The sequence below is a fragment of the Hemitrygon akajei genome, chromosome 16 (assembly GCF_048418815.1).
Source record: "Hemitrygon akajei chromosome 16, sHemAka1.3, whole genome shotgun sequence".
NCBI classification, from domain to species: domain Eukaryota; kingdom Metazoa; phylum Chordata; class Chondrichthyes; order Myliobatiformes; family Dasyatidae; genus Hemitrygon; species Hemitrygon akajei.
The window spans coordinates 9,838,745-9,862,340 of NC_133139.1; the positions used below are offsets into that span (position 1 = coordinate 9,838,745).

At 37.9% G+C, this 23,596-nt stretch overlaps 1 protein-coding gene across 1 annotated transcript in view; it reads right to left on the bottom strand.

The window, feature by feature from the left end:
* Nucleotides 1-5,739: 5,739 nt before the first annotated feature.
* The window catches only part of rexo1 (REX1, RNA exonuclease 1 homolog), an 81,507-nt gene continuing 63,650 nt past the window's right edge, over nt 5,740-23,596 (bottom strand). The window contains exons 9-16 of the mRNA XM_073068210.1: nt 22,483-22,623; nt 21,590-21,703; nt 20,358-20,431; nt 15,839-15,949; nt 14,974-15,089; nt 13,860-13,998; nt 10,725-10,845; nt 5,740-7,675 (exon numbers count right to left, since the gene is read on the bottom strand). Of these exons, the coding sequence (XP_072924311.1) occupies nt 7,587-7,675; nt 10,725-10,845; nt 13,860-13,998; nt 14,974-15,089; nt 15,839-15,949; nt 20,358-20,431; nt 21,590-21,703; nt 22,483-22,623 (905 nt within the window). The 3' untranslated portion in view covers nt 5,740-7,586. The remainder of the gene's footprint in view (nt 7,676-10,724; nt 10,846-13,859; nt 13,999-14,973; nt 15,090-15,838; nt 15,950-20,357; nt 20,432-21,589; nt 21,704-22,482; nt 22,624-23,596) is intronic.

A 23,596-nucleotide genomic window follows, 5' to 3' on the forward strand; every position in this document is an offset into this window, starting at 1 on the left:
GGCCAAGTACACTCAACCTATTCTCATAAATTACACCCTCCAATTCAGGCAACATCCTTGTAAATCTCCTCTGCATTCTATCTATAGTATCCACATCATTCCTGTAGTGAGGTGACCAGAACTAAACACAGTACTCTGTGGGGTCTGACCAAGGTCTTGTATATCTGTAACATTACCTCACATCTCTTGAACTCAATCCCACGGTTGATGAATGCCAACACACCATATGCCTCCTTAACATCACAACTCAAAACAGCAGCTTTGAGTGTCCTATGGACACAAGCCCCAAGATCTCTCAGATCCTTCACACTGCCAAGAGTCTTACCATTGATTCTATATTCTGTCTTCAAATTGGACCTACTAAAATGAACTACTTCACACTTATCTGGGTTGAACTCCATCTGCCACATCTCAGCCCAGTTCTGCATCCTACTGATGCCCTGCTGTAATCTGACAACCCTCCAGACTAGCCACAACACCCCCAAGCTTTGTGTCATCAGCAAACTTACTAACCCACCCTTCTACTTCATCCAGGTCATTTATAAAAATCACAAAGAGAGGTCCCAGCACAGATCCCTGCAGAACACCACTGGTCACTGACCTCCATGCAGATATGAACCATCCACAACCACCCTTTGCCTTCTGCGGGCAAGCCAATTCTGGATCAGAAAACAAGGTCTCCTTGTATCCCATGCCTCCTTACTTTCTGAAGGAGCCTTGCATGGGGAACCTTATCAAATGCCTTACTGAAATCCATATACACTACATCCACTGCTCTACCTTCATCAATGTGTTTTGGTACAGCCTCAAAGAATTCAATCAGACCTGTAAGGCACCACCTGCCCTTGACAAAGCCAGGCAGGCCATCCCTTATCAGATTTTTTCTCTCCAAATACTCATAAATCCTGCTTCTCAGGATCTTCTCCACAATTTGCCCACCACTGAAGTAAGACTCACGGGTCTGTAGTTTCCTGGATTACCTCTACTTCCTTGCTTAAACAAGGGAACAACATTTGCAACCCTCCAGAACCTCTCCCATCCCTTTTGATGATGTAAAGATCATCGCAAGAGGCTCAACAATCTCCTCCCTTGCTTCTCACAGTAGCCTGGGGTACATCTCATCTGGTCCCAGTGACTTATCTAACTTAATGCTTTTCAAAGCCTCCAGTATATCCTCTTTCTTAATGTCTATATGCTCAAGCTTTTCAGTCTGCTGTAAGTCATCCCGACAATTACCAAGGTCTTTTTCCCTGGTAAATACTGAAACAAAGTATTCATTAAGTACCTCTGCTACCTCCTCCAACTCCATGCACATTTCCACTATCACACTTCATTGGTCCTATTCTCACATGGCTCAATCTCTTGCTCTTCACATATTTATAGAATGCCTTTGGGTTTTCCTTAATCCTTCTCACGGCCCCTTCTGGCTCTCCTAATTCCATTCTTAAGCTCCTTCCTAGCAACCTTGCAATTTTCTAGAGCTCTAATAGTACCTAGTTTCTTGAATCTTTCGTAAGTTTTTCCTTTCTTAAATAGATTTTCTACATACTTTGTACATCTTGGTTCTTTAACTCTACCATCTTTTCCCTGTCTCAATGGAACATACCCATGTAGAATTCCATGCAAATATTCCCTGAACATTTTCACGGTTCTGCTGTGTATTTCCCTGAGAACATCTGCTCCCAAGTTCCTGCCTAATAGCATCACATTTCTCCCTACTCCCACTTAAATATTTTCCCAAATTCCCTGCTCCTATCCCTCTCCAGCACTATGGTGACGGAGATAAGAGTTGTAGTCACTACCTCCAAAATGCTCTCCCGAGAGATCTGACACCTGACCAGGTTCATTTCCCAATACCAGATTAAGTACAGCCTCACCTCTAGTTGGCTTATCTATATATTGTCAGGAAACCTTCCTGAAAACACCTAACAAACTTCACCCCATCTAAACCCCTTGCGCTAAGGAGATGCCAATCTCCCATCGCAATAAACCTATTATTAATGCACCGTTCCAGAATCTGCCTCCCTGTCTGCTCCTTGATATCCCCGTTACTATTGGGGGCTCTATAAAAAAAACACCCAGTAGAGTTATTGCCCCTTTCCTGTTTCTGATTTCCACCCACACTGACTCAGTAGACCATCCCTCCATGACTTCTTCATACATAATAGAGAAAAAACTGAATTACAGTATGAATATACTTATATATAGTTAAATTAAATTAGTGCAAAAAATAAAAAAAAGTAGTAAGGTAGCGTTTATGGGTTCAATGTCCATTCAGAAATCGGATGGCAGAGGGGCAGAAGCTATTCCTGAATTGTTGAGTGCATACCTTCAGGCTCCTGGACCCCCTTCCTGATGGTGGCAATGAGAAGAGGACATATCCTGGGTGTTGGGGGTCCTTAACGATGGATGCCACCTTTTTGAGGCACCGCTCCTTGAACATGTCATGGATACTTCGAAGGCTAGTGCCCATGATGGAGCTGACTAATTATACAATTTCAGAGTGAGGGAGAAATGTGACTGAAATGACTTTGAACATGGGGTCATTTGAGTATCTCAGAAGCTGCTGACCTCTTGGAATTTCACACAAGTTTCTAGAGTTCTACAGAGAATAGTCTGAAAAACAAAAAACATCCAGTGAGCAGCAGTTCTGAGAGTGAAAATGCCTTGTTAATGAGAGAGATCAGAGGATGGCCAGACTGGTTCAAGCTGACAGGAAGGCGACGTGCGGAAGAGCATCTCCGATTGCACAATACATCAAACCCTGAAATGCAGCAGGAGACCCCCTCCTGTACCTAATAAAGTGGCCACTGAGTGTTTAAAGTAACATAAACAAGCAGGTGAAAATTAGGTTTCCAAAAATTAGCATTAGCTTTCTCCTTCTACAACAGATGTTCAATCAGCCAATCTGTCCAAGGTCAATTTGGTAATCACCAATCAATATAGAAATTAACATTGGTATTCACTGGTCAGTTAAGCACTTAAAAGCTCTTTACTGCACTGCAAAACTCAATTGGTGATCAATGCCACCACAATGTAGCTTTTCAACTTTAAGAAACAGATGACAACATACCATGTGCTTCCAAAAACACAATACAGGAAAAAGTTAAAAGACTTCCTGATTATCAAATTCGATCTCCCTGGTCACCCATAACCCTAAAGGTCACAGACATTGTGTAGAGGTCAACAGATGAGGCTATCCCTGGAAAAGAAAATCTACACAGATCAGACAGTCACCCAGAATAAGCTTTTCTATCCGTCAGGATTTGAAGTTATAACTGTAGAACATAAAATGTTAATCATTTTGAAAAGGAATGGCTCCAAAAAGTAATGTCCATTATTAAGCAAACATTTGAAACCACTGAGTTACTTGTATTTGAGGCACAGTGGTTTTCAAGTTTAATGGCAAAAATCGTGGTTTTGTAGAGAAAGTATATTCCACTTCATCTGAGAAGATCTTAAAATACCTTTTCCTGTCAAGCTTATCCATAGTTCTATAACAAAAATAAGAAATTAATGATCTACATCAGTTAATGCATTAAATAATTTTCTTGATACCTACTTGTATATTGCAAATCCATTTTTAGCTCCCTGTAATTACCAACAGGAGTTAATGTGCCACCTTGCACTCTCTCTTGATAATTTCTGGATTTCTCTATTGATTGAAGCTTTGTTGTGGCAATGACAATGGACGAGTTAAGACTGGAAACTCTCTTCCCCATTGGCCCAATTCCATTACAAAAGAAATCTTGATAAATAAGTACTGAGAAAAGCAGTAAGATATAAACTATCTCGTGAAAACTACCCATTTGAAAACAGATTTCTGCAGAATTTTCACTGCAATTGAGGTACAATTAAAAACACTAAAATGTAAGTAAGTACAAGTTCTTACACTTTTAAAAAAAGGTTTATTGCAAAACAAAGAATGTAAATTACTACAGTATATGTTTTGTATACTCACAGCTCTTAGTAATATTTATACACAAGTTTAGTTTTTTATCCAATGTGCAAGGTTGGCTTAAAATTTCAGTAATATATTTAAATTTATCAACATTTAAAAATTATTAGCATAATTATTTTTTGCTGAGGGAACAGCCACAAAAATTGAGGAATTACATCCTTTTAATACCAAATCTTTACAAAATTTACTATTTGCATTGTTAAGGAACATTTAAGGTTCAACATCATTCTGGTTCACAGACCAATGCTCAACCTTCACAGAATTACTCTCATGAAGAACCATAGCTCTTAACATCTATTAAAGTCAAACAACAAATAATATGTAGCACATTAATCATATTAAGATATTAAGTAGTAAATTGCTTTGGTAATTATTTAGATTTTAAAAATTACTCAATAGATCATGGTTGCAAATATTTTGATCTTCTGTACATGTTTAGTGAAACTCGTCAATTTACTATTGGTCTTATGGTAGTTAAACCAAACAACCTTGAGAAAATCTTTCTTTTCCTCCAAACTTACTAATTTTGTTAGCAGTTACAATACAGTTTACTGAATGTGCTTCTTTCTTCATTTTGACCCAAAGTTTGCAACTAAAGTCAGAGCCCATTCTTTTAGGACAGGAAAGATTGTCTGACACTCACTCACTCCAACAGTGAGCAAGGGAAGCAACTCTGCAGGTTACTGTTTGCTTTGTCCTTTAATGGACTGTTCTGCCATCATGAAGTGACTTATTCAATTAAATAGTCTAAAAATCAAGGCGGTGAATACTGGCAGAAGCAGAGATTCAGAATTAGTTCCCTTGTATAGTAAGCTTAATCTTCACAGTAACTAATAATTCAATATATTAAAACTTGGGGTTATTCAGTTAAAAAGCTGGACAATTATTGCTAACAGGGCTGTGAGGATATATTTAAAAATTACTGTTATTCCATCTCTGTGGCCTCTAATCTTTTCAAAAGTGTCAAAAGATGAAGCTTAGCCAATGAACGCATATTTATTTGCAGTTGAAGCTGTACACTCAATAAAATTAAACGTGAACACTCTTCCTCTACTCCTGCTGCAGTGAATTGCAAACTCCTGAGTGAAGACGTACCCTCACTATACCCTACCACAAACAGCAGCAGCTCCTACAGAAGAGCAACCATGCACAGCAAGGTAAAGTCTTTAGGTTAATGAAAAGAACAAGGCTAATTACGATGCCGCAAACGATTGTCCTGAGATGAGTCACTCTGCTCAAACCAGGAAAGAACAGAGATTTCTGATCAGCAAATGGCACCTTTGTCTGCTAAGCAGTTAAGGAGCTCTGTGAAAATAATTTGGTTTAACACAATAACTTATCAAAATATTCAGTACAGATTAACAAACCTCCAGATTCTAGCAAATGCAATTTCTTGTGTTTCTAATCAAAGACCTTTTTGTTACTATTCAAAGATTAATAAAAATTAAGTACCATCTTCAAAAAAAACTGGATAACTTAGATTTATTTATTGTCCTTTAGTTAACTCTCTTTACCTGAAGTCACTAGCTTCTTTAGGCACTGTTTGCAGTAACCCAGAGTGATCTTTACCATTTTTCCTTACACATACACTGATTGGATAGAGTAGCTAGGCTGACTTTTCTCTAAATACCTCAGAGACCAGCTGTACTATTCACATTTCCACTCACTGAAGTTCATCAATTTGGCCTTGCCTAGGAACTAGTCACTAAATACTTCCAGTATGGATCTATCCCACTCTGATTAGCATTCAATTAACTTTCAATAAGTCCACAGTAATATTAAGTAACAAAATTTTCTTTTTATTGTTAGTGAAATTCCATTTGAGACACCAGCCCATTATGCTCCATGATACAGCTATCCAAGTTAATATCAAGACTACCTTTCCACCTTATTGTGCAGATCCATAGCTAACACAAATTACTGTTTGAAGGTAAAAGACTCCTTTACACCAAGAGATCTTGTATATAATGAAAGCAGTTCCACAAACAAACTTGGATTCCAGTGATACTCACAAACTGCTTTCACCTAGCTTCAATCTTTAAATATTAAATTAAAGTATAAGTGTAAACAATTCTGAGCATTGTGTGTATGCTATGTAGGCGCTGGAATGTGTGGTGACACTTGCGGGCTGCCCCCAGAACATCCTCAGGTGTGTTGGTTGTTAACGCAAACGATGCATTTCACTGAATAAACATGAGATATTCTGCATTTCGCTATGTGCTTCAACATGCTGTACATATGATAAATAAATCTGAATCTAAACTATGTATACAACTTTCTGAAAAAACAAAAGTAGTCAGGACAGGAACACTACTGTACAAAAACTGAAAGTGCAACTACAGCTCTATTTGAATATTCATTATTAGCAAGTGTCTACTGCCAACCTTGGAGTTTTCTTAAGGAAATCCAACCCATTAAATACTCTGCATATAAAAGCAGTATTCATTTCTAAAATAAAGACATTAGCATTGATGAACAATGTTGAGCTATTAAAAAACAGCTGATATTTTCAGTATAAACACCTATATTTAACAATTTAGTGCATCCTTTTAACAGTGCACTGTGATGGGATTGGGGAGCATTTCTATTGTACATGGGTTAGGAAAACAATGCATCACGTTTAAGAATTATGTATTCATTAGATACTCACAAATAATTTTTCCACTTCCAATGCAACAGTTGGCATGATAAAAATTAAAGTACAAGAAAATACACACAAAAGATCAATCTAGTAACAAAGAATATTAGCCAGTACAATTTGAAGCTTGGTATCAAATTAGGCAGTTAATTATCCAATGAACTAGGGAGACCGTGTGCCTTGCTTGGTCTATACTTCTCTGATAATGGACCCTCACGGCCAATTAAAAAGGTATCAGAGGTGAGATGATGATTAACCAAAACAAAATTAAAAGAAAAAATGTGTAAGTCTATTCTACCTTTTGGTAGAAAATGGGAAAGGAGTGAGGAAGAGATGCCCGAAGAACAACTCACTAAGTTTCTATATCCCAAGTATAACGCAACACTAGGTATAAAAGATAACACACTATTCCATTCTTTTAAGACAGTTTTGAAGAGCCATGTGCGGTAGATAGAAAACATTATTGAGCAGGCACTACATACAAAAGAGTCATACCTTTAATTTTTATTCGGCACTGGATACCAGATTATTCACTAAACTCAGGAAACAAAAAGGTAGAAGAAAGCATATTTGCTTTGGGTCAAAATTCCATTAGTTTCTTTAATCTGACTTAAAAAATGCAACTCACTAGCTTTTGGCGCATTCGAGTTATACAACAGCTGCCGCAAGAATGACTGCATTTCTTGGAATGCCATTTTACAGAAATGTCATGATACTACGAAGTTGAATTGTGGTAATTAAACATTTACAACGGGCATGGCAACTTTTCTGAAAAGATTACTGCATGTACAAAACCAAATAAATACTGTAAACAAAAAGGCAATTTTGAATCAGATTGCATTTTTTCTTTCTTAGAAACAGCCAAACTTTGCCTTTAGTTTTTCAAAAATCCTACAAATTGTAACATCCCTATCACTTCATACCCATTATGAATCTTGTTGAAATGTCATTTATTTACATGCATGACAAAAATGGACACAGGAGATGTCATCTTCTTAGTTTTGCATCTTCTTTTATTCGCCAGATCATTAGTTCCATACAGGCACAAGCATCTTCACTGGAATCATGACCTTCAACTGGAAAATGGAAATAAAGATGAGCATTACTGAAGAAATTGCCTCATTTTATAACCATGTTATTTGTCAAGACAATGTTGGAGAATCTCTTAAAATGGAGTCAGAGTAATACAGAACAGAAACAGTCCCTTTGGCCCATCTAGTCAATGCTAAACTGTTATTATGTCTATTCCTACCGACCCACACCTGGTTCATAGACCTCCATGCAGTTATCCAAATTAGTCTTAAATGTTGAAATCAAACCCAAATCCATCACCTCCTTCTCATTCCACATTCTCACCACCCTCTGAGTGAAGATGATTCACCACCCCCCCCAGGTTCCCCCTAAATATTTCACCTTTCAATCCATGACCTCTAAGATTTAGTTTCATTCAACCTCAGTGGAAAAAGCCTGCTTACATAAAGTTAGAAATACTGGAAATATTCGAATGGTCAGAATGCACTGCTGGAAAGAGAAATGGAGTTAATGTTTCTGGTTAAAGGGCCCCTGATCCAAAATATTACCTGTTTCTCATTTCACAGATACACCCTGAAATGCAGTGTGTTTCCAGCATGTTCTGTTTTTATTTTAGATTTCCAGCATCTGCAGATTTTTGATTTTCTTTTACTTGGACAATCTAGTGTAATAATAGATTATCATGACATAGGATGCAACTTGAATGTAGTAGACTATTTTTAGTAATTGCAATTGGTGATAGACCAAAGCTTGCAAATGATTCCGGGCAAAAGATGAGGTACAATCTAATGCAAGGGTGGTGTTAAGTCACATGCCTCTCAAAGTTCAAAGTAAATTTATTATTGATGTATTATGTCACCGTATATTACTCTGAGATTCATTTTCTTGTAGAACAAATATAATAGAATCAATGAAAGAAAAACTACACATAAAAACCAACGAACAACCAATGTGCAAATACAAAAAAAGATAATCAATAATACTGAGAATATGAGTAGTAGAGTCTTTGAAAGTGAGTCCATAGATTGTGGAATCAGTTTAGAGTTGAGGCGAATGAAGTTATCCATGCTAGATCAGGAGCCTGGTGATTTTATGGTAGTAATTATTCCTGAACCTCTCAGATGGTTTTGAATCTCCTGGATGGCTTAGAAGTAATTAGAATTCATACATTTTCAAATCAATTGCAAGGTAACTTGATTCCACAGAAAATTATAACTGGTTCAGACTATACAGTTTGAGAATAAATTCTAGTGTACGAAAATGCATTGTTAAACACAGAGGCAGTGAAAGCCTGTCTCTCCCAAAAAAGAGTGGTGCTGCTTTGTAGTCTCCTCTGGAGATCCTGAACTTGATTAAAAATTTCCAATATTAATGAATGATTCTCATTGTAAAATACTCAAATATTTTGAGTAAAGTGTAGAAAACATTTGGAATTACTTATGGACTCATGACTAGAGCTTGGCAACCTGACTAAAACAAATTTTGGGGCTGGTACAGTAGTGCAATGGTTAATGTTACACAATTATCTGTAAGGAATTATTAAAAATTAATAAAGTTGAGGTAAATAAAAACAAAACTGAAAAAAGTTAAAATCAAATTATAAATGTGTTTTAAAAATAACTTTAATATATCTTACTTTCCTTTTGCCTCCTAGTGTGCAAAGAACAGGGTTTCAGATACTGTGCCAGGTCTGACTGGACTTCCACAGTGCAGTTGTGCAGGCTGAGGGCTTAGTTATGTTTGGCCAACTGAACACCAGTAGTTTCATTTGAACTTGTCAGCTACAGTGGGCATGATTCAGTACAGCATAGGCACTGGATTTTCACCTCAAACACTACAAAATAGTGATTTTACAATAAAAAAAATCCAGGATAAATTTTTTTTTAAAGAATTCCTTTCCTATGTGCTGGTATTTATGAGCAGGGACAAATAGAAAGCTAATTTATTTCAGTATGCCATAGAAATTTTCAAGAACGATTATTTGACTGGGCCTCTTTCGAAGAGTGTTGAGAAATATTGCATTTACATTTCAAGGTTTTGCATTGTCCTATTCACAGTAAGAATATTCAATATTTAAAGAGACTCAGACATTTAAAAATAAGATATTATAATTATTTGATACAAAGAAATTTAAAAGAATTTTGAGCATTATCTTGTCAACTTGTTGCTTTCCAGTTGATGGCTTATAGCCTTGACACATTAACAAATGATTTAAATTGATGACAGATCAGCTCTTTAAGATACAATTAATTGATTGGACCCAAGCTTTGAGGAGTTGTAGAAATGCTTTTCAGTTTAACTGCACACATTTCCGATCTCCAGTCATCTATAGCCTACTTAGCAGAAGGGTAATGGGATATTACTGGCACATCTTGTTCTGATGGTGATGTACAAAATGATAAGAGGCACTGATAGAGTGTACAGCCAGAAACTTTATCCAAAGGTGGAAATAGTTAATTTAAGGGGGCATACTTTTAAGGTGATTGGAGGATTATCAGGTTAACAGCTTACTCCGTGAGGTAAATGGTCTGAGCATGAACATTCTTTTCTTATAGTTCCTCACAAGGACAATTAAGGACCTCCTACCAACTTTATCTTCTTCCATGACCGCATTGAAGCTTACTTAACTGTGGTCTTTGGAGGAACACTTTGACCACAGTACCATTCAATGCAGGCATGAAAGAAGATAAAGTTGGTCTTCAGAAGAAGGAAACTAGGATATCAAAGAGTGATGCACAGAACACCCTGCCAGTGTGGTGGTAGAGGCAGATAGAGTACAGCATACAAGAAACTCTTAGATTGGCACAAGAGCAATAGAGTCAAATGGAGGGTTATGCAGAAGGGAAAGGTTTAGATTGACCTTATGGGTTGGTTAAAAGGTCAGCACAACATTGTTGGTCAAAGGGACCACAATGTGCTGTTCTATGTTCTATCTAATTCTTTAGATTCAATATTAACAATTTCAAAGCTAAAGTAAACTCGTTTAAATACTTAATAAGATTATTTTCACATAACTAGCGTTTCTAATCGTAGTTCTTGCATCTGTGTAAATTCACAGATAATAGAAACTATGCTTCACCATTGAGAACTTACCATTATCCTGGATAATGCGCTTGAGGTAGTCTGCCATTAAATTTTTCAGTGCTCTTTTATATGGCAATCCCAGCCGATGTGGAAACACAATCGCTGTATCAATCACTGTGCTATGTATAAGCTGGAAAGAAGGAAGTACAGTGTGCTGACTCCATTATATGTCTATTTTTTCTAATTATTTATTGGAGTTCATAAGAATCAATCTCCTCTGCGTTTGTTTTAAACTTACCAGCCAAATTGTAGTTGAATGTACATCAACAGAACTTTGATTTATATAGCATTTAAAACATAACCCCGGAGTGCTTCACAGGAATGGTATCAATTTAAATTTGACAACAAGGCATGAAAAAGAATATTAGGACAGGCAACCAAAAGCTTGTCCACAAAGAAAGTCTTAAGGAGGTTCTCAAAAAGGGAAAGCAATTCATAACAGAGGTCTAAGAAGTGAATTCCAGGACTGAACAATGAAGCAAATGAAGACATGGCTATCAAACAATTAAAATGTGAGATGCGTAAGAGCTCAGAAATGGGAGAGAGATCTGAGAGAGTTTGAAAGATGGGGGGGGAAGAGAACAAAGCCTTGTTAATAGCTAAATAACAATGAGGAGAATATTACATTTCCTCTAGGAGGATGACAAACTTGTCGTGGTTTGGAGGCCTGTGTGCCTCAATGACCCAGACAGCTATATTGGCTGGAGCCACGCTTTACGCTTTAGCTCCTGGTAGAATCAACCATGTCGCAGTGTAGAGGCCAGACTAAGAGTGGTCCATCGATCCTCCAGGTTTAAGGGTTCAACTCAGGGCTAACAACTCTGACTGTTTCAGAAACAGAAATAAAAAATCCTTCTACATCTGAGTGTGATAATATTCCTTGGACCTTGCATGACTGACAGTAGTGAAAACAGCTTCTGACACAATGAAGGACACCCTGAACATCACCAGATATGGAGGCCCTTCATTGCTGACCTAAACACCAGCAGCATAACAGGCAGTAGGTAGGAATATTAAACTTAAGGTATTGATAGAGATTCAATGTTGATCAGTGAATACAGAGATGATGCGTAATTGTTGGGAGTTTGAAAAGGATTGTTTCAAATCATGATTAGATGAAAACCTGACTGGAAAGTTTCACATGCAGATCTCAGAAAGACTGAGACAGATTTGGTAAAATCAACACGTTCATGCTTTGAAAGGGATGAATGATTGATTAAAAAAAAGGAACTGAAAAAGGATGATAAAAAGGGCTATATACAAAGCATTAAGATTGATTTTGGAATAGGTTAAAAGGTCAGCACAACATTCTGGGCTGAAGGGTCTGCACAGCGCTATATAGTTCTCTGTAAGAGATTGGAGATGCTGAAATTTGGAGCAACAAACTATCTACTGGAAGAATTCAGCAGGTCATGCAGCATCTCTGCGAGGAAAGGAACTGACAATGTTTCAGGTCAAAACCCTGCATCAAGGCTACAAGTGAAGATGGAAGGTTGCCAGTATGCAGAGAGAGAGAGTAGTAGGAAAAGTGGTGATTGGTGGACAGAGATGGCATGTGTAAGGTGACAGACAGGTTGTGCCAGGTAGAGGAAGAGGTCAGGATGGAGTAGCAGGTGAATGAGAGATGGAGACAAAGTGAGAGAGAAGAGAAAATAAGGGGAAAAAAAACAGATGGAGCAATCCAGGGGAAGTGATTGGAGACAGAGTGAAGTTTGGAGACAGCTGCTGGAAAGAAATAAACAGAAGCACAAAGACTACCTGAGAAAACATTCAAGTTTAAAGTAAATTTATTATCAAAGTACATACACATATCACAATATACTACCCTGAGATTCATTTTCTTGCAGGCATTCACAATAAATACAGAGTAACACAATAGAATCTGTGGAAAAAACTACACAGACTGGCAAACAACCAATGTACAAAATACACCAAATTGTGCAAATACAAAAATAAAAAAACAAAATAATATATTAATAATTGTTGTAGGGTCCATAGATTGTGGAATCGGTTGGGTCCTCAGTGTTGGGTTGAGTGAAGTTACCATGAAGGGAGAGATGAATGGCAGTTGGAAACAAAAATCAGGTGGAGGAGAGGATGGGTGAAAGGCAACAGGGAAGTACAAGGGAAAGGGGACAAAATTGGATAAACTGGAGGAGGACCAGCAAGAGTTATGGGGGAGGGGGAGGATACCAAAAATTGGAGAACTTACTATTCATGCCACTGGATTGGAGACTAACCAGGCAGAATGTGAAGTGTTGCTTCTCCACTTTGCATTGGGTCTCCCTCATCCTGCCAGTAGAGAAGGTGGAGGGCGGACAGGTGGGAATGGGAAGGGGAACCAGGATACAGCTCTCTGCCTGAGACCCATGAGAAGCGACAGTGGGATCGGTCAAATGACCAGTTCACTAGCTTACACACACAAAATGCTGGTGGAACACAGCAGGCCAGGCAGCATCTATGAGGAGAAGCACTGTCGACGTTTTGGGCTGAGACCCTTCGTCAGGACTAAGGGTCTCAGCCCGAAACGTCGACAGTGCTTCTCCTTATAGATGCTGCCTGGCCTGCTGTGTTCCACCAGCATTTTATGTGTGTTGCTTGAATTTCCAGCATCTGCAGATTTCCTCGTGTTAGTTCACTAGCTTAGATAGGTTAGATCAGCATCTGACTGGCTACTAATCATTGCCTTTGTTTTAACTGCATAAAACTCATTGCATTCCATTCTCTGATTAATTTTCAGAGTTCTCTACTGCATGTTTGGATTAATTGTAAAAAGGCCGGCTACTAGTATGTATCTACATGGTATTTTGGATAATAAGACTCCTAGATATTGACAATTTCCTTTCCACCATCATATAGTTAATCCTATTAATCAGCAAATGGGATGCATTCTCCTGCATAAAAAATGGGATGCAAATTTCTGCATAAAGTAATAACAGACATTTTGAGTATTTTTTAAATTGAGAAGCATTTTAATTATTTCAAAAATAAAAGTCTACTATAGATCATAATATGTACTTTTCCAAGTAATAATCACTCTCCAATTGTAATTTGCTGCAGGATTACAGCAAGATTTATGTTAAATGCTGCAACATTTGCTTGAAGGAGTGAATTAAAATTACTAGTTATGTTTAAAGAACATACCTTTAGTGCAAATAAATCACTTTCCAAGCTGTGCCCAATTAATATGGTGGCAGCACTGAACATATTCAGCAATACTGCCTGTACATCACGGATAGTGATCGTTGTGTTTGCCATATCCTCCTCCGTTACTCCAGAAAATCTACAATGAGCACAGAAGAATAAGACCTCTTATTATGAATTCAGATGGCTTGATGTGACCTTCATATCAGTACAGAGATTCAAATAAAATCTCACTATAAACTAGTACAATGCCCTAAAAGGCACCAGAGGGAATGAGGAATCAGTCTGTTCAAGTTTATTGTCAATGAACCACACACACATGTATGATTAAATGAAACTTTGTTCCTTATCATTCAACCATACACATGCATACAGCTAAATGGGGCAGGGGCTCCCAACCTGGGGCTCACGGACCTCTCAGTTAATGGTCCATGACATAAAAATGCGGGAACCCCTGCCCTGGAGCCAAGGTGCACAATACAGCACATGACACATATAGTTACAATCGAGCATATACAGTCACAAAATAATATTAGCACAAGTCCGAGTGTCATGGCCTGAACAGGTTGATAAAGTATGAGGTACATGTTTATGATATAATGTCACTGACACTTATAATAAAACAAGCAGTCGTACAAATATGTGAAGCAGCAGCTATAAAAGATGAAAGTGACCAGTATAATATCTGAGGCCACAGTATTAGTCATGAAATAAAATAAGCTCTACAGAATGACTAGTAATCTTTCTGAATAAAACTGGTCGATTTTCTAATACAGAGTACATGCACAAGAGACTGAAGATACTGGAATTTGCAACAAAAAATAGCTGCTGGAGGAATTCAGCAAGTCAGGCAGCATCTGTGGAGGGAAATGGACCGTCAATTACTGGGTTGAAACCCTTCCTCTGGACTAAGAACAGAGAAAATTGTTAATATGAAGAGGCAAAGGGGAGGGGTGGAGCCAGAACTGGCACATGATAGGTGCTAATTGGATCCTTGAAATAATCCATCCTACTATAGTATGAGTTTTGAAGAGAAAACTGCAGATAACATTTGACATGTGAGGCTAATTCTCAAAGGCTGCAAAGACCTCCAGCTTTAACTTAATTAACGTACCTGGTGTTATAATCAATGACCTTATTGTCTGGTTTGACAAATGTATCATACACAACCTTTAGATCAGAGTCTATAACAGTCAATCTGGTCAGCTCCAAGCCTTGCTTTGTGTAGCACTAGAAAGAAAACAACCCATTTATTAAATGTATTCATGAAAACAAGCCATTGTATCATGAAACCTCACATTATTAAACTTTCCAACTTAATATTAAATTTTACAGCAGTGTTAGCATTTTGGACACCTACAGAAACATTGTTCAGGGCAGACAAGCTTCTATGAAGTTTAGTTTTGAAAAGTTAACCAATATTTAGTTTTCTTCAAAAAAAATATAATGCTCCAACTAAACTAAAAAAAAGATCACTCTACAAATCAATTGAAAATATAGTTAAGAAGGATATCCATTGGAAATGCTTAAAGCAACTGGTTCAATACATTAGAAAGAAAATCCTAATGCAAACCTCAAACCTTATGTTTGTTATAATTCAAATAAAATCATTCCAGAAGCAGATTATCTGGCTATTTGTGCTACAGAGCATATACTATTTTGTTCAACCCATTACTCTCAAGCTATGCTAATAATTACTTGAATGTTTAAAGTTCAGTTAAACACAGAATAACAACCATAGCAACATCAACTATATCTTTTATGGTTTTCCTTAAACTTTCCTTGTAAGTAGAGCTAACCTATTCCTACATCTCTGCTCAATGATATCACATGTTCATTAGGTTAACTTTAGTTAGTGAAAAGTTATATTACTGAATCATCTTAGCTGATCTAGGAGTTCAGTAATGCGGTAAGCATGATTACACTTTCTTGAAGCAGTTACGGAATGAGGAACAAATTAGTACATTCAAATTTCCTACCATTTCACAATCTAGAGCAAAGACTCCCGGGTTTTCATCTGGTGGCATTGCTTTTTCGAAGGTCTTCATAAAGCCAGCTAAGTTTTCTTTGCGACCATCCTGAACATGTTGCTGCAAATAGAAGATATTTACTGTATCATCATTCCATGAATAATTGTAACAAAACATAATTATTACAAATGGTAAAATATTAAACAATTTTGTTTTAATTTCCTGGTTTCTGTACGTTTCCCTCAAAGCTTCCTTTGTAGTTTTTTTGCTCTTAACTAATGATTTTTCAGCACCTGCAGAATCTTGTGCCTATCCTGAAGTTTAAACTCTCTCTTCAACAAGAGTTCACTGGGATTCTCCATCCCTGTGTCCACCTGTGATTTCTGCTGCCTTCCGACTTTTCGACCACATGTACACCTTCCAGCTTGTCCTCCTTCCTCCATCCCCCCTCCACCTCTTCACTCTGGCATCTTCCCCCATCTTTTCCAGTCCCGATGAAGGGTCTCAGCCAGAAACATCGACTGAATGGGAGGAGTAGACTCCTTACAGTTGAACTCTGGAACACCCCCACCTGTGACAGTGTCATGGTAATCGCTATGCTACCATGGTGTTTAAAAAAACTCCAGCATCTGCAGAACCTTGTGTTTCTGAAACACTATTTTGCTCTCTTTGCATTATTTATTTTTATATTTCTTTTTGCAACCTATTTTGGTATTGCTCTGTACTGCTGCTGCAAGAAACTAATTTCATTTCATACACCAGTAATAATAAACCGGATTCTGCTATCAACTGGTGTTAAAAGAGGGACACAAATTTACAAATGTGTGGAAAGTTTGCTTCTCTTGGCATCCCGACTGCTGATATAACATGGAAAGACTTCCTTTTATATTCCACCTTTCACTCCCTCAAGACATCTCAAAACGCACTACAAAAAAGTATTATTTTGACTGTAATTACTGGTGCAGTGTAGAAACTAAGGCTTTCTACTCAGCCAAGTAAGGTCCCAGACACGAATGTGATAATAACTAGATTTAATGAAGTTGATTGTGGAATAAATAGTAGCTGGATGGATCACAATTAGATAAATTACTATGTACAACTACGCCTCAGCAGCAACACTCAACTTCTTTGCAATCTCAAAACGGTAGTTAGGAATCTTATGCTCAGATGGGGCAGTTTAAATGTCCCGTCCAAATGATAGCACTTTTAATATTACTCCCAGCACTGCACAAGAATGCTAACCTAGATTTGTGAGATTAAGTCTCTAGTGTGACCCAATTCCACCAATCTCTCAACAGTGTGTGCTACTAATTGAGCCATAAATAATTAGCAATTTTATCACAGATCAGTAATTGGATCTCCTTACTCAAGCTAATTTGACTCTGCAGTAGATTCTGATGCACCAGGAAGTTATGCATTTCATATTTCATTCAAACATCAATCAGCAAAAAAGACTGAAGGTACTTTATTGTGATAGTCACACAACTATTACTTGATGCCATTGAGGCAGCGAGAGTCACAGAACTATTACTCAATGTTATTGAGGCAGCCAAATGCAAAACAGGATTTCCAACTATTTTGCCACTGTTAACAGAAAGAGGGAAACGTACTCTTGTATCACTGGGGATTCGTTTCTTATATTGTATTGTAAACTCCAAGATGTTGAAAAAAAATTGAAAAGTACTAAATCTGTAAAGCCCCAGTGAATTTTCAACTTTAGTTATTTTATTACTGATCATATAATTTTAAGCATTTTTCATTATATTAAAGTCACACTGCTTCTCAACTCCTAAACAATCATGATACAATATTTGTTTGGTAAATACAGAATGGGGGAGTGCCCTACAAAAGAATAAATATAAAATTGAAGGATACAACACACTGGAGAGAGAAAGCTGAGTTATAAAGTCCAAGACCAACAGGATTCCATCTTGGACCCCTGATCAGATGGATACCTGAGCTTAACTTCAATTCTGAAACTTTGTAGCTACCAGAACAAGGATCCCAGTAAATATCAAAGTACAAAATTCAAAGTTATTATCAAAGTACATGTATATAACTCGGAGATTCATTTTCTTGCAGGCATTCGCAGTAACTACAAAGAAACAATCAAATCAATGAAAAACCGCATACAAGATGGATTAACAACCAATGTGCAAAGAACAAACTGTACGAATACAAAAAGAAAAAATGCAATAAATATTGCTAACACGAGATGTAGAGCTCTTGAAAGTGAGCCCATAGGCTCTGGGAACAGTTCAGTGTAGGTCACAATATACCACCTTGAAACTTATTTTCTTTCAGGCATTTACAGGAAAATAAAGAAATACAATAGAATTTATGAAAAACTGCTACATGGATAAATTTAATAGGAGGAGTAGTCTGGAAATGAGTTATTGGGATGCTGGTGCCCTCTCGTAATGATGCCATATCCCAAGAGGTACAAGTAAATTGACCAGTTGGTGCATAACAAGGTGGTGCAGCATACATGGTCTGTTTTTAAAGCAACATTTGTTGTGGACAACTGAAGCTGCTGAACTTCTAATATTGTTCCAAGGTTAGAGATGCTGCTGCTGTTGATGTAACAATTAGGTTCAAGGACAATGAAAGTCTGTTGGAGAAGATCAAGAAAATCATCCGCCTTATGGAACATGCTGTTTTATGTCACATTGAAGAACAGTTTTTATCAGAGCAGAGCACAAATGGTTCTGAGGAAGTGACTCTGCTGATCTTTGTGTCTATGACAGTTCAAGACATTCACATTAGTGGTGCTAGCAGCTATTGCTTCTTTGGTCAGTGCTATCATGTTTGCTGTTGCGTGCTGGGGCAGCAGGCTGAGGGTAGCAAACACCAACAGAATCAACAAACTCATTCGTAAGGCCAGTGATGTTGTGGGGGTGGAACTGGACTCTCTGACGGTGGTGTCTGAAAAGAGAATGCTGTCCAAGTTACATGCCATCTTGGACAATGTCTCCCATCCACTCCATAATGTACTGGTTAGGCACAGGAGTACATTCAGCCAGAGACTCATTCCACCGAGATGCAACACTGAGCGTCATAGGAAGTCATTCCTGTCTGTGGCCATCAAACTTTACAACTCCTCCCTCGGAGTGTCAGACACCCTAAGTCAATAGGCTGGTCCTGGACTTATTTCCACTTGGCATAATTTACACATTATTATTTAATTATTTATGGTTTTATATTGCTATATTTCTACACTATTCTTGGTTGGTGCGACTGTAACGAAACCCAATTTCCCTCAGTATTAATAAAGTCTGTCTGTCTGTTTATTGAAATGTCTGATTTTTTATGGATCTGTAATTTTACCTTTCAGTTGGCATGCTACTGCAGTTGTATTTTATTTAAATCTTTTTAACTCATTTCCATATTCAGTTAAAAGGCAAGTTTAGTGTGAAAGTACCTTAATATATCACACGTGAACAGTGCTAACCTGATAGTCTACTCAGTAGATTAGCATCTTGTGAGTGCCTTCATAATTTGGAGTGTTTTAAAAAATTTATTATTGTTGCATAGGATAAATTAAAACATCTCACAGTTGTGGGGTACAACAGCATAAATTACTAATGAATAAAAAATCAAAATGGGTGTTAAGTCTACCTTGCAGTACTATGTCAATTGGTGATGAATCTACCATCCCATACCACAAGTCAATAGGTGCTAAGTCTACCTTTCTTTTTTGGGGGGGGGGCAAAGAAATGGCAGATGAACGTAATAAGTACTTTGGATTAGTCTTCACTGTGGAAGACACCAGCAGTGTGCCAGAGGTCTGTAAGTGTCAGGGAGCTGGTGTGAGTGCCACTGCTATTATAAAGGGAAACATGCTGGGTAAACTGAAAGGTGGACAAAGCACCTAAACCAGATGGACTACATCCCAGAGTTCTGAGAGAGGTTGCTGAAGAGGTAATGGATACATTGCTCACGATCATTCAAGAATCACTTGATTCTGGCATGGTCCCGGAAGACTGGAAGATTGCAAATATCACTCCACTCTTTAAGAGAAGAAGGTTAAAGAAAGTAAATTATAGGCCAGTCAGCCTAACCTGGGATTGGGAAAATGTTGGAGTCTATTACTAAGGATAAGGTTTCAGGGTACTTGGAGACTAATGATAAATTATGTCAAAGTCAGCATGGTTTATGTAAAGGAAAATTTTGTCTGACAAATCTGTTAGAGTTCTTCTAGGAAGTTTGTCAATGATTTAGATAATGGCTTTGTGGCAAAGTTTGTGGATGATACAAAGATGGGTGGAGGGGTAGTTGGTGCTGAGGAAGTGTTACTCTGGATCCGATGCAGCACAGAAAAAACCCCACAATAATTAACACATCAAGCAATACAAAGATCATCTATTTCAGAGTGGTCAATTTTTAAAATTGGTATTATGGATAGTCTGTTCCACAATTAACTTATAACCAGAAAATCACTGATACCTGGGGGGTAGGAGTATTTCTGAACAGACTTTTTATTTAATTTGGTTAATGGGGAACACGACTGATCACCTAAAGCTCTTACCTTTGCCGTTTGGCAGCCTGGAGATCCCACTGCTCCTGCACAGCAGGTGTACTGTGTTTCCCAACCACCAGGTACTGCAGCATAAACAAAATTAGAAATAGTTTGGGTATAACAAAACAGAAGATATAGGATTTCTTTATGCTTCACCACTGGGAAGAAAGCACATTTAACGCAAATGCACCGACTGGTTGACGTTTTCTTTCTGCTTCATAGTTGGACTATGAAAGTTTGTCATGGGGGAGGCATCTTTTAAAAAAATTTTCAATTTAGCGATACTGTGTGGAACAGACCCTTTCAGCCCAACAAGCCACACCACCCAGCAACTCACCTATTTAACCCTAGCCTAATCACTGGACAAGAGTCAATGACATATTAACTGGTGTTTGGACTGAGAACAGAAACTGGAGCACTGGGGCAAGCTCAGGCAGTCACGGAGAGGAACATACACTCCCTACAGAGGCCGTTGGCATTGAACTCCAAACTCCGACACCCCCAAGCAGTAGTAGTGCTGCACTAACCCCTATGCTACTGTGGCATCCCAAATATAGTTGGATGTTTACTTTAATCAGGCACTGATGCAGGCAATTGGATCCAGTTAGTCTGGTGGGTGAAGATCAAGTAACAGGGAATAAAAACTAGTCATTTGGAGAATCATTGCTGGAATTTGCGCAACACAGACAGCTACTTGGCTCCTTAAGTTAGCTTGAAAACTTTCAGTTTTTAGCTCTAAGAGTAATAGGCATTTATGCAGTGCAGTTAATCATTTAAAGGAAATATTCAAGGGCTGTTAAATTAGAAATACTGTTCAAATTAAAAGCCAATGTATGAAAGATGAATTTTGTTATGGCTTATGAAGAATTGTAGATTAGAATGATTTAGTACAGACACATGTAAGCACAGTTAAGCTCTAATAAGGTTGTAACCTGCAAATTCAAAGGGTTAGAGTATCATCGATCAGTTTATGTACTGTAGTTACAGTTCAGTACATTCTATACAGTACAGAATGCATAGAAGTGTATTCTACATATGTATACTATAATATTGATCCTTGTGGTGAGGTGTGGAATGGATTTGGCAAGACCAATACTATACACCATTACGAATGCAACTCAAAATACAAGGGTACAGTACTGTTTTGATAGATATTCTATGATTGTACTTCAAAACTGCAGAAATATGAAAAAACATTTCTGTTCAGTATTATTTCTTTGTGCTGATTATTCCTACATTACCTTTTTGACGACGCATTCGTCCCCAGTGATAGTGACACTCCTCTTTCCGAATACAGTTCCCACTAAGGGAAACAGCATATTCAGCTCCACAACGACAACAGATCCTTATTGAAGCTAAATTACAAGAATACAAGCTTTTAATTTGAAGTTTTATTTGAACACTGAAAAATTATTTTACTCATATATTAACTCTGAAACCGATGCTTAGTTATTATTACAGATCATCACCATATCAATAATCTACTTGGAGTACTGTGTTCAGTTCTGGTCACCTCACTACAGGAAGGATGTGGATATTATCGAGAGTGTGCACAGGAGATTTACAAGGATGTTGCCTGGATTGGAGAGTATACCTTATGAGAATAGGTTGAGTGAACTTGGGTCTTTTCTCCTTGGAGCGATGGAGGATAGTGACCTGATAGAGGTCACTAGATAGAGGTCACATCAGGAGAAGTGACCTGATAGAGGTGTACAAGATAATGAGAGGCACTGATCATGTGGATAGCCAGAGGCTTTTTCCCAGGGCTGAAATGTCAAACACAAGGGGGCATAGTTTTAAAGTGCTCAGAAATAGGCATAAGGGGGATGCCAGAGGCAAGTTTTTCCACAGAGAATGGTGTGTGAGTGGAATGCACTGCTGGCGATGGTGGTGGTAGGGTCTTTTAAGAGACTCTTGGTCTCTTAAGAGTACATGGAGTTTAGAAAAATAGAGGGCTATGTGGTCGGGAAATTCTAGGCAGTCTCTAGAGTAGGTTACATGGTCGGCACAACATTGTGGGCGAAGAGCCTATAACGTGCTGTAGATTTCTATAAAATTAAAAGTGAATGGATATTAATCATTCTTTTTAGTTTTTATTTAACATGAATTTTATCAAGCAGTATAATTTACTCACGGTCAACATTATTCTTTTTCTCAGTCTGGTTAAAAATCACTGCAACACCTGGTTTGTCTGGATGAGGCCTTGGATAACAATTTTCCTGCAATTGTTCTTCAGTTAAAATGTACTCACTTAATCTGTTGTATAACACAGCACCTGTAATGAAATAAACTTGAATCATGCGAGGAATTGGTAGCACAGGTCCACAATCCCTTATCTGAAATTCTTGGGGCCAGTTGCATTTTGGAATTCAGAAGTTTTCGGATTTCAGAATCCCTCCTTATTGGTTCTGGGACATTCCCCCCCCCCCCCCCCCCCCGCCCATACCAAAAAACATGTATGCTCAAGTTCCTTATTTAACCTGTCTCAGTGCGGTGGACTTTAAGACCTGGCGGAGCACCCGACCTACACACATCCTCCCGTATACTTTAAATCATCTCTAGATTACTTATAATACCTAATACAATGTAAATAGTTGTTATACTGTATTGTTTAAGGAATAATGAGAAGAAAAAAATTTACTTACAGCAAAAACATTCAATAAAACATAAAAATACACAGCTTCAAACAAGCCAAATCAAACACATGATAAATGACTTATTGAAATAAATGTAGAACATCACTGTCACTATAAAACTTCAGTAACTTGTCTGTTTCTTTAAATCATATACAGTGGTAGTTCCGACACCTTATTCTTCAGTAAGATGCCGCACAGACACACCACGATCAAGCTTCTGCAATAACTCCACTTTCTGCGTTACTGATAATGATAGATGCTTCCTTCTTTTTCTCATTGTTACCCATAGGGGTATCTGCAACTCTTTTTGACATTTTCAAAGTGAAATTAAACACAAAGTCAACAGTGAAAACAAAATATCAGCGAACAGCAAATGCACATGTAACCAGTACGAGCACTGAGCCACAACTGATGTCTGGTGGCTTCTGCTAGGGCTGCCACTTCACACCTGAGTGACGTCAGCTGTTGGCGAAAAAAAAAAACGGTTTTTGGACCTTTTTGGATTTCAGAATTTCGGATAAGGGATTGTGGACCTATACCTTTCATAGTTAGTTAGTTACCCCCAATGGAGCAAAAGTTGTTGACAGCAGCTTGCAAAAAAGGTAACTCTGG